The sequence below is a fragment of the Morone saxatilis genome, unplaced genomic scaffold (genome assembly GCF_004916995.1).
Source record: "Morone saxatilis isolate NCDOM2014 unplaced genomic scaffold, NCSU_SB_2.0 Contig22, whole genome shotgun sequence".
In the NCBI taxonomy this organism is placed as follows: Eukaryota; Metazoa; Chordata; class Actinopteri; family Moronidae; genus Morone; species Morone saxatilis.
The window spans coordinates 16,425,491-16,437,620 of NW_023339785.1; the positions used below are offsets into that span (position 1 = coordinate 16,425,491).

At 38.5% G+C, this 12,130-nt stretch overlaps 1 protein-coding gene across 2 annotated transcripts; it reads right to left on the reverse strand.

Annotated features, from left to right (window-relative positions):
- Positions 1-3,559: 3,559 nt before the first annotated feature.
- Positions 3,560-10,118, reverse strand: LOC118333328 (Down syndrome cell adhesion molecule-like protein 1 homolog). Of its 2 annotated transcripts, XM_035668915.1 has the most exons (14): positions 9,903-10,117; positions 9,480-9,818; positions 8,566-8,694; positions 8,285-8,452; positions 8,117-8,187; positions 7,794-8,040; positions 7,615-7,701; positions 7,426-7,482; positions 6,515-6,643; positions 6,234-6,398; positions 5,810-5,862; positions 4,286-4,391; positions 4,174-4,204; positions 3,560-4,079 (listed from the first exon to the last, which is right to left on the reverse strand). In XM_035668915.1, the coding sequence occupies exons 1-14, from the start codon at positions 9,964-9,966 to the stop codon at positions 4,022-4,024; spliced, it is 1,704 nt and encodes a 567-aa protein (XP_035524808.1). In that variant the 5' UTR covers positions 9,967-10,117; the 3' UTR covers positions 3,560-4,021. The 2 variants fall into 2 exon arrangements, with proteins under 2 accessions (XP_035524808.1, XP_035524809.1); XM_035668916.1 differs by lacking the exon at positions 7,426-7,482 and having other exon boundaries at positions 9,903-10,118.
- Between the last annotated feature and the right edge of the window lie 2,012 nt (positions 10,119-12,130).

Below are 12,130 nucleotides of genomic sequence, written 5' to 3' on the forward strand. Positions count from 1 at the left end.
CCCTCCCTCCCTCCCTCCTCCTCTACTTTACCCCCTCTCCCTCCATCCTTCCACACTCTTTCTTTCCCATTCAACAGCGCCAGCCACTTGTCTTCTGTGGCAGTGCTCAGCTGGTCCAATCCCCTGAACAGATCCAAGACTTCCACTGTGTTCAGCTGCCAGGACGATGGAGGTCTTCCAATTCGACGCCTCTCCTTACTAGAACTCGCCTCTGGGCAGGTGTATAAAAAAGCAGAAGTCAGTGGTGTTACCGTAAAGAAGGAAGCACATTTAAACAGATTAAGACCCATGCTTCTGTTCAAAGCTCTGACACTTAATTCTGCCTGAATGAGAGGTGACGTGTGATATGAATCGTACAAGATATGGTTTGGGATGTTCAAACGTTTATGGAAATATCTGCAAGCATTAAGGATTATGGGTGTGCAAAGGGAGGCAACAAGCATGTCAGTATAGCTATTTCTGTCCTCAATGACTTGCTGCCAAATACATTTTTTTCCAGCATTTGATAAACTCGCTACATCAATATAAAGTCTAGCGTGTTTCTATGGAAACTTAGACCTCCAGGAAGGTTGAAATTTGCCACTTAGCTCAAGAATAGCTGCTCAGTAATAGCATACAATGATAAATCTTTCCAAGGTGTTCAGTTTACATTTTTGCATCATAGAGACAAATACTGTACAACTTTATACATCCACACATTGTCAAACTTGTGTTTTAACACACAGTGGATAAAAGCATGTATCAAATAACAGTTAAATCTGTGTTGGTCACAAGTGAAACACGGTTGTATTTCTTCAAACAACTTTAAAACGTATTTTGTTAACAGATTTTGTAACGTTTTTTAAAGTTGCCTCTTGCTGTAATTTCTTGTATGGCTTGTGAATAATTTGTCCAACATGACTGAGGAGCAGTGAGAAGTAATCTTGAAAATGAATGTTAATGCCTTAATAGATGCACAAAAGCATTGTGCATACTGATAACTGAAACTGTCAGACAAATTCTCTTAAACTGTACATACATGCACAACCATGCAGATACACACCAACATGCAGAAACACACACGGACTGATGCAGGTCCCCCGGGGGAGCGACAGCGCAGTACAGCGTTGTACTTGGTTTACTTGGTCTACTTGGTGATGTCTCCATGGAAACTGTTATGTCTGACCTTCAAACATGTGCGCTGCCTTCCATCTGGCTCAGGTTGGCTAATCAGATCACATCAACACACACACAAATGAACCGTCAGATCTCATCATGAATGAAGATAATTTTTTGAGTCATTGTTAGATCACCATCCTCCTGAACGAGTGTGTTATCAGCCACTGTAATATCTGGTTGTTGTTTTTTTTTTTTTTTTACAGCTCACTTAAACTTATGGATCTGATTTTAGGATTGCTACTTTGCCTTGTTTTCATTTGCACACTGACAGGCATGCTATAGCTCTAACAAGATGAAAAGTTCCCTTTGAGTCGATGTAGTTTGCAGGGGGTTTTGATGAAGACTTGATTCAATTAGTGCTTCTTTAATAAGAAAACAGTCCATAACCCAGCTTTCACAAACTGCCTCTGTGGTACCCCTTCTCTTTTTTTGTTCCACCTCAACTCCCTGCCCCTTTCATTTCTGTTCAATACTCGCATCTGCTCTGCTGATCGCAAATTCATAAGGCGCTCCAGAAGGGCCAACATCTGGCAGCTCCTTAGGCCCAGGGCCGTGCATCCGTTCTGGGGCAACAAGGCCTGGAGACCATCCCCTCCTGCAGAGCTCAGCCTTTGGTGTGTGTGGTACCGTTTCAGAGTCTCTATTTCCTGCGTGCTGTTGCCTTGATGTGGCCAGAACCATAGCGCATGATTTATTACAGTACTAACTTTGTCCCCATTACTAATACTGCCATTATTATGACCATACACTCCCCCCCTCCTTCCTCAATCTCCCACCTGCAGTCTTACACTGAAGCATTTACCAGATACAGCTGACAAAGCTCTGCATGACTTACATAAGGAGCCTTGTGTTGTTTGCCTTAATGGATGTTTGGTCTCAGTAGAAGATGTTTAAAGAGCGGAGGAGCCACGCTGTGAGTGAGGTGACAGAATTGTTGGGGAGATGACACATTGTTAATCAACTGCAGGTCAGCGAGATCAGCTGTTTTCATTTCTGTCCCACCTCCTCATACTTGTTGGGTTGACTACTGGTTTGTTTCCTCGTGTGGTTTACGGGTGGCATGCATGGTCCAAGGGGAACCAGTAAGAGTGGGGGTGGACGTGGCTGGGGGCTAAATTGTTTTTTGGCTGTGTGGCCAAATCAAAGCGACCTCATCAAAGTCATCCAACCAGTGCTTCCCACAACCTTCCTTGCCTCTTGTCGTCTGTTTATGTAAGTGCCATGCAGTGTAATCAGCAGGGCTTGAACAGAGAGGAAGATGGATGAAAGGATGAAGAGGATGGAGAGGTGTAGAGATGGAGGAAAGCACCAGAACCGGAAGGCTCTGGTTTTTTGTGTAAGCAAAGCCAGAGTGAAGTTGCAGAGGCGAGAGGGAAAAGGGCAGCGGAAGTGAGAGGGGTCCAGAGGATGAGAGGAAGTCCAGACAGGAGGGATGTGGTGGAGTTGTGTTTACAGGCCACGGTCAAACAGCGCACTGTGGCTTTGTGTGTCAGCAGCTCCGAGTTTGCGATGGGTTACCGCTGCAAACCAATAATCAAGCGATATTTACACCACTGTAGACAATTAGTCAATTTCTCAGGAAGTGTGACACTTAAGCATGTGAATGCAGAAGCAACAAAAACAACAGTTCCTTCATCGGTGGCTTTGTTGCAGGCCTTCCTTATAAATAGACATAAACAAGCAGGAAGTGGAAGCTCTTTTTTAAACACCCACATTTATACACATACAAACATTGATCACTATTGTGTTCCCCGCTGAGACTCAAGCTTGGGTATCCCCCCCTCCTGTGACGAGACTCCCTCGCAGACAGCTGCCTCAAAGCTCCACAGAGGTATCACATCTCCTCCTCTTCCTCATCTCCTTAATTAGGACAATTAAGAGATTTACAGGACAGATGGAATGAAATCCATCTGGCTGCAGTGCCTGCCCCTGAGGACGGCTCTGTGGATGATGAGGTGAGATCTAAATGTGAGCGCTGGAGAGAGTTACAGCAACTCACTGGTGGGGCTCTGGTGCCCTCTAGTGGTTGGAGGTGGATACTGGTGGTCGGTGGTTGGAAGAGTTGTGGACACAAGTTTCTATTTTATTTAGATAATGATAATAATAATAAATGGAGTTTAGTGTTTAATTTTAATTGAAAGAACAGATTTTAAAATGAGGTACATATTCTGACTGTAGGCTATTGAGTTTTAATGAAGAATGATGACATTTTCTTTAATTAAAAAGATTTTAATCAGAGGAGCCATTTGTATAATTTCCGCTATAATTTAAAAAAAAAAGGATCAATCAAAGTTTATTCTCAACACTGCATTCATAAACCTTCTTTCATCACGTATGTATTTGTGATTTTGATCTGTTGAATCTGTTGCGTCAACATGACACAAGATGATTTTTGGTCCAATAATGTAATAACAATTTGGACGTTTATTATACATTATAAAGGAAAATAAGCAAAGATGTGGTACCATTTCATTACAGATGAAGTCACATAAAAACAGAAGTTAATTATTGACCTGTTAATGGTTATAAGAGTAAACTTTATAATCAAACACACACACAAACACACACACATATATATATTGTTAGAAAAAGAGAAAGAGGGAAATAAAAAGACAAATTTTGACCTGTCAATGGTTGCAACAAGAAAACACTAACCCATGTGATTAGACCTTCTGTGAGTGTTAACAAAGTAAAGATTAGTTTGAATCAACAGGTGAAGTTGTAGCAGATTTGGCTTCTTTCCTCAATGACACATGAACAGAAATATACAATCTCCCTCGGCGCATTTCTTATAAGAATTTAAAGTACAAATAGTGGTATTTGTGAGTTTCTAGGCTTAAAGTGTAGAGCAACTGAGAGTTTTTCACAGCTCCTGTAGTGACTCAGCTCCTCTGTAACGTAGCGCTCCGCCGGTCAGCCACCTGCACACAACAACAAAAATGCCATTGTTCACTCCGGCAGACGGAAATTAAGTGTTTATAAGTGGCTTAATTCTCTAAATGTGCGACCGCTCACATGTTCAGGGTGCCCTTTTTCTGTGTTACACCTAGAAACGGAGAGAGTGGGAATCAAATTAAAAGGGCATTTAAATAAATAGTTCAAGTCAAGTTCACCGTCGAGCACTCACGTCTAATTTGCCATGCGGTTACTATGGCAACAGCGAACACCACCAGCACCACCGGCACCACGATGGCGGCCAGGTGACCGCCCTGACTCTCCTCCTCGACGCTCGCCTGGCAGAGAGGGTTTTCAACAACGACAACAGTTCAACTTCACATAGATATAACGTTATATCAAGTGTCTGCTTTACGGCGACACATTAGCATTCAATTGGAGTCCTGTTTTCTGGCCACTTCATGAGTGTAAAGTCCAATAGACTCTGCTTCAGATCTGGTTTTGGTCCAGATAAACAGCTCAATTTATTGTAGCTTTCCACTGACTTTGCCTTTTGTTGCTGGACGGGTAGAGTTGGTGTATCAGAGAAACAATGAGCAACGAGAGACTAGAGCTCTCTATATTATTAACTTTGACATTATGTGATTGATATTCAGTGGTGAAATGTAGTTAACTAGTACATTTACTGCACTGCAGGTAAATTTGAGCGCTACTTGTACTTTACTTTAGTCTTTTCTTTTCATGCCACTGTATATTTACACTTCACTACCATTATCTTACAGCTGTGGTCTGTAGTTAGTTTACAAATTAAGATTTTTGCATACAAAGAGCTTATAAAAAATTATGTTTTGTTTAGGGCTGCACGATATGGCAAAAAAAGTCATATTGTGGTTATTTTGAAAGATATTGCAATTGCAATATTATTAATGATTAGTGTGGGGATGATCATTTTTGCATCACAATTAAGATTTTTACTGATAAAAACTAATAAAGTCATGATAATGTGAAATTTAGTTTTTTTCTTGTTTGTTTGTTTTTTTACATCTGGAGAACAAAATTAGTTGGTCAAACTACATTACTTATAGTAGTATAATGCAGTTTGATGCACATTTTACCTTCATCAAAAGATTACAGCTTCTGCAATTTGGCTATTGCACTTAACCATATTGTGAGTAATTGTGCATTAATTGTGTAGTTTCGTTATACATTTAACTACCCCACAATAATTAAGTACAGCTGAAGTGATTATTTGAGAGAACATTAATTTGGCATCATTTTTTATACAAAAACATTTCAAGGTTCCAGCTTCACAAATGTGAGGATTTACTGCCTTTCCTTGTAATTATTTTAATATGTTGTAATCCTGTACTAGTCTGAACAAATACTAGACAAAACAAGCATCATGAAGATGTCACTTTGGGCTCTGGGTTGTAACCAAAATATTTCATTTTCTGAATTTGTAAGTAAGTAAAGTAAGTAAGTAAGCAAGCAATTTTTAAGTAAAGAAACCAAACAATGAATCAGTTAATCGAGAAAATAAACAATTCATTACATCATTACATTATTACATGAGTAATATTAATTATTGTATAATAGTCACAGGGGACATTTTCTGCACTGTACTTCTACTTCTGATATTTTTTATGATTAAACTAAAAATAAAGTAACACTTTCAATGCAGGACATTTACTTGTGTTAAGGATTTGAATACTTCCTCAACAGCTCTTATTACTGAAGTCCTTGGTTTTATACTTACAGCAGCATGTGTGTCAGTAGATACGGTGGTAACGAGATTATCCACATGATTACCTGTCAGGCATAAACACAGAGTAAAGTAGCTAAGAGGAAATTTTGAAAGTGTTGTTAAGCATGCAAAAACAATACTAACAAAAGAAGTGAGAAGATATCAGGCCACATAAAGTGTGTTTCCAGTGGTCTGAGGAACTGTGATTGTGTTAGTTTATTTATATTTTTGCCTTACTGAGTGTGAATAAGATCCATTACTTCTGCTCTTAAGGAAACAGATCACATATAACCAATTCTATTATTATTAATGATCCACAGCATCAGTCACATTATGGTAAAGACTTAAATAATGAAAACATAAATCTAATGTTATAATGCACCACAGAAACATACAATTAAGAATCAATTAATCAATCAATCAATAAAAACAGCACCTCTTTCTCCAGTGGTGATGGTGAGGACATTGCTAGCTTTACTGGTGCCCAGATTGTTCTTGGCAAACATGCGGACGTTGTATGTGAAGGGGTTTATCTCGATTATAGTGGCCTTTGTCTGGTTAGGGCTGAAGTCTATAATGGTCTTTTTGTAATCCCACGAGGCTGTGGAAAAAACAAAATATATAATATTAAACACCAAAAGGATGTAGTGAAGCTTTCACAGTTGAATTACAGTGAAGTGGTCAAGATTTAATTACTCCATTGAATTTTTCTCTTACCATTAACTGCTTTATACTCCAGGTAATACCCAGTAATGGGGCTGTCACCTTGAAACCCAGGAGTCCATAAAAGAGAAATTATATTATCTTTGACCTCCTTTAACTTGAGCACTGGGGGATCCGGGGGCACTAGGAGACACACAGGAGAGACATTTGAATATATTTAACAATTTTTCTTTATAGAGTTTAGTATAATTTTGTGGATTTTAACATGTTTCTTCTGCAGAAAGACAGATTGTGATGATCGGATCATGTACACAAAAATCCTGGAGCTGTGAATAATTGATACAATTTTACAACTAGAACAACACCCATTGAAATTGGGCACAAGTTAATTTTGATGTTATGTTTGAAACAATAGCTTTTAACAGTTTCTTAACCCTTTATCGGGCGAGGAACCATTTATGGTAACTTCCTTTAAGTTTTTATTACACTTCTATGGCATATTTTGTGTGGTTTTTTATTAGGTGATAATATTATTGAGTACACTTCCACTGGTTACGGCTTTTTTCACAAATAACGTGAAAACTGTGCTTGATTTGGATTTGGTTATGTCTTATCTTATTACATATCTTCATAGTATACTGATGTGACATAATTCTTTTGCAGCAGCTGTCTGCTCAGTCCTTCTTGGGAAAAGGAGGGCCTGCTGTGCCACAGATTGTTGTTGTGCCAGCCCACCTAGACATCATTGGCTTTGATTTGCAGCCTAAAACTGAAACTTTTTTAAAAAAGTCAACAAAAAAAAACAAGTATTTCAATGAGGGGTTAATGACCTAATGTCAAATTGTTTGTGATTTTCATATTGGAAGACACATTTTCTTGGACTGAATGGTGGATACATTTTTCCCTCCAAATTGCTTCACCAATTCATGGGAAGCTAAAAACTCTGTATGAAACACATGAAGTACCTGAAGTGATACTTGTGGTTTGGTCTGCCCAGACTGTGGCAGCATCAACAGGCTCAGCTGTTGAAGTCGTGTGAAATTGGGACAAAAATTATCAGTGATTGAGTTAAAAAAAAAAAACATTTTCCAGTAATTATACATTTATTTTGTTATATTTCTCCAGATGAGTATCACCAATCCAATAACACATACCTGAAGTGATACTTGTAGTCTCTTGTATCCACATTGTGGCGGCAGTGGTTGTAGACTTACTAGTCGATGCAGTTGAAGTCGTGTGAACTTGAAACAGAATAAAATATGTTTTCCAATCTGTGTAAATGTCACTTGATATTAAACTGACATCATAATATTAATTAAATTCATGTTTTTACCCTCTTCTAGAGTGGAGCAGAGAGGCGCAGTTGAGGCAGGTCCTATCCCTGCATTTGTTTTGGCCTGTATGAGCACCCCGTAACTGGTAGAAGGCTTCAGGTTGACCAGAACGACGCTCTCTAGTTCCCGTGTGGCGGCCACACTTAAGTGCTGCCACCTTTTGAACTGTCTGCCTGCGGCGTCATACTCTCTGTAGCTAATGCTGTAACTCCGAAGAACCCCGTTTCTGAGATCGGACCTGGGAGGCTAGTCAAGAGAAAACACTCTTAGAGGAGGAAAATATTTAACACTCTTTCTTTCTAGATGCAGTTTCAAAATTTACCATCCAAGTGACTCTGATGCTATGACAAGTGAGGCCTTCCAGCTTCATATTCAGGGGTGGACCATCTGGTGCTGAAGGCAAAACAAGCTTTAAAGGCCATCCATCAAAAAAATAAGTTCTGCATAATTCAAATTATTTATAAAAACAATAAAAAGTGACCGACTCTACCTGCTTCTTTTGTTGTGACTGTCAGAACATTGCTGGGCTCGCTCATGCCCACACTGTTGATAGCAAACATGCGAAGGCTGTAGGTCTTGGCAGGATGCAAGTCTACCAAGGTCAGCTGAGTCAGCTCAGGATTTGAGACTTCAGTTGTTACTGCAGTATCCCAGGACGCTGTGCAACCAGAATGCATAGATAAGATGCATACTCCAATTTTAAAACAATACAATTAGCTGCCTAATGTCCAACTTCAATTAAGATTATCGGGATTGTTTCTTTGTGCTTACCCTGTTTGTTTTTGAGATCGATCCTGTAGGTAGTAATGGGTCTGCCGCCATCAAACACAGGAGTCCAGCGGACAGTGACAGTTCTTTCCTTCACCTCTCTTGTCTCCACCTTCAGAGGATTAGGGCGTACTGAAAAGAGAGAAAAACTAAATACAGTGCTACAGGCGTGGAAGAAGTACTCAAATCTTTTATATTATATTATATTCTGTTACAAGCGAAAAGTTACTTCAAGTTTCTTCAGTAAAAGTACAAAAGAATAGAAATATTCTACCAAAAGTAAAAGTACCCATTATGCAGAATGGCACATTACAGTATAATGTATAATATCTTATTGTCTTATAATTTTTATTGATTAATGTTTACATTAATTTAATGTTGCAGTTGGTAAAGGTGGGACTAATTTTAACTACTTTACTTTATCGTCTGGGTCTTGTGAATTTCCCCCCAAGGGATCAATAAACTTTTATCTTAATCTACAATATTACATCATGATTTCTTTGTTGATTAAATTTTTTATTATTAATCAGAATCTGCAAAGTAACTATTAAATGCAGTCAAACATTTCTCTCTGAAGTAGACATATAAATCAGCAGAAAATTTAAATACTAAAGTCAAAAAGTCTTTTTAGTTCATAAATACTTTACTTTACTTTCCACCACTGCAGGGCTATAATGTGCTGAAACAATTAGTTGATTAATCAATCAACAGATAAACAACAACAACATTATTGTCAAAAATGTTACAATTTATTGTATAGTAATTTCTGAAGCTAAATTTGCCAAAATGTGATATAATATAATGTGTGTCATTTTTCAAACAAGCAGTGAGTCACTGGGTGATTTAAGTAATTAAACGTTGTATTTTACTTTTATTTCTTCCCCTCAGAGATCATAATTCCTGCCTGTGGGTCTCACCTGCCACTACTGTCAGAGTCAGATGGTGTTTGTGATCGTTGAACCAGCCTGGTATTTCCACACGGCAACCATACATCCCAGAGTCGGCCTCCTCAACCTGCCGGATGGTCAGCGACACATCACCCCCACCAATATTACCCATAAACAGGTAACGCTCCGACAGTCTGCTCGTCACTGTTGTCCCATCTGACTTGATCACCTCATTGGCACAGCCGCTGTTGGGGATGGCTCCTCGACCCCAGCATGCAGGAAGCTTGCCGTAACTCTGAGCGTCATAGTTGCATTGCAAAGTGACATCTGTTCCGACTGTGGCTATGATGCCTTCTGCAGGCACACAACCTGAAAAAAAGTAGAAAGTCCAATAAGGCAATAAGGAATATTTGGTGTGATATATTAAATAATAACCTTTAATCTTCATCTTACCTAGGAGTAGACAGAAGAAGAGATTGAAACACAGAAGGAGATGTCTTCTGCCTAGAAAGATCATTTTACTTTCTTGTCTCAGAGTCAGTGGAAGGACTTAGTTCACCTGCCATACGACACTAAAGCAAACCACAGTGAAGTTTCAGCTTTGAAATCTTTCCAAATCACATGACGATGTTCTTGATATGCTCACATAAACAACTTCTGCTTGCAGAAGAGGAATGTAGAAAAGACCTGTTTCCTTTTCTCTGGTTTTGGTTCCTTCATCTGGAAGTAGCACACTGTTTCATTTTGATGATTAGACAGAGACAGAATCAAGGTTATCAACATACTGTCTTCACTCTTGTTGTTTGTTCTCAGTCCTTGTGGTGATAGGGACAGAAAGGCATTTCTAATGTTTTACAATGTTTTAACCGTTCAAATGCTCTACTTCTTTCTTTGATGAGCAGCTTTGCATCCACACACATTCTGCAGTAAACGGCTGGGAAATAATTTGTTCCAGTAGAAAATATTCAACATAACTCTCAGAAGACTCTTAACTCTAGGAAACTAACTTCACTGCTAACTGTTAGTGACAGCATGTGAGCACAAAAATAAAATGGTTTTGGATATATTATCTTTATTTTCATAGACATGTACTCAGTAGGTCCTGAAATGTGATGGAACAGTGATGGAAATAGAAAGTCTGGTTTACTCAAGGGTCATGGACTTTTGTATGTTTCTTAGACTGCTGACTAAACATTTGGGTGAACTGTTTAGTAACCCAGCACACAACTTCCTCTTTGATCAGATATTCTAATCAGTGGTGAGGTGCAGACCATAAAAGAAAGACTGTTGCTTCTCTCATACACTTGGGCTGTGTTCGAAATCACATACTAACATACTACATACTCAATTTGCATCTATTGCATACTGCCTACTAAATGAACGATTACATATGCAGACTGTTCACACTGAAGTATCTTACATATGTCTTATCTGAATCACATGACTGTATCGATCACAGTAAGCTCTAGTCTGAGATAAGTCTGACCACTCCAGACTAATCACAAGCTGTAGTTAAATGAAAATAGTTTATCACTAATGTAAGCCAGCCTTTCCACTTACACTCAATGTAATATTTTCCGCTATTTTCAGGCAAATTAACACAAAAAAGTGGTAGAGGCGTGCTAAAGGCTATTGTTTGTGGTTCACGTTTGATTAAAAGAACAATAAAGAATTAAGGTAAAATGGAGGTGAGAAAAGTCAGGAGGAGGAGAAGGATATGTAAGTTATCTTATAAAGTTTACCTAAAGTAGTGCTTAACTAAATAGAATAAATATGGAACAGTAGATTGAAATGTTGCTGAAGTCGTCTGCTATGTTGGTTGCAGTGGTCAGTGTCTATATTTACAATCTACACAGTTGATTTCTCAATTCAGATAATATCATAAGTGAATTTTGTTATGAAATAACGCACGAAAATAGTAAAAACAAAATTCCTTGCAGTCCGCCATTAACCAATAAGAAGAGATGCTATGCATTATGGGGCGGTTCAGTATATACTCAGATATTTTTGCTGATCTAGTATACATCCGGGCATTCTTTAGCATACACAAAATTCTCATATTATACATTTGAAACACTACATACTCAATTTGACGTCATAATTATGACTGACGTATGATCGGATGAATAGTACGTTAGTTTGTGATTTCAAACACAGCCTTTGGCTCTGGAAAATCACCACCCACCAAGTGACTGGTTATATCACAGATAGTCCAGTTAGACAATCAACTACTACATTATTTCAAAAATACAAAGCTGTAGTTATTTTATATTGTAATTATCAGTCCTAACAGATTTGGAAATTTTTGTATACTATCACACCTGTCGAGCTTACCTCCACATCAAATCCAAATGGATTTATGAGGTAGCTTTACTTATTTGTTTTTAACTTAACTCTGTGAGAGCACCAACTCTGTTGTACATGTGCACACAAAAAAAACATGAACAGCAGTAAAAAAGAAAGTTACATACAGTAAAAAGAAAACATGCAGACTTGCCAAAATTCAGATACATTTTCTCATGACATTTTAAATTCCTTTGAACACTTTCACAATCACACAAAGGGGATTTCCCACACTGGTTCAGAAAATATGCCTCTCTCCAGATTTCTTGGATTTTGCTTATATTGATACACTAATTCATATGAAACTGTCAGGGTTCTGAAGGGAACCCAGAAGCAGA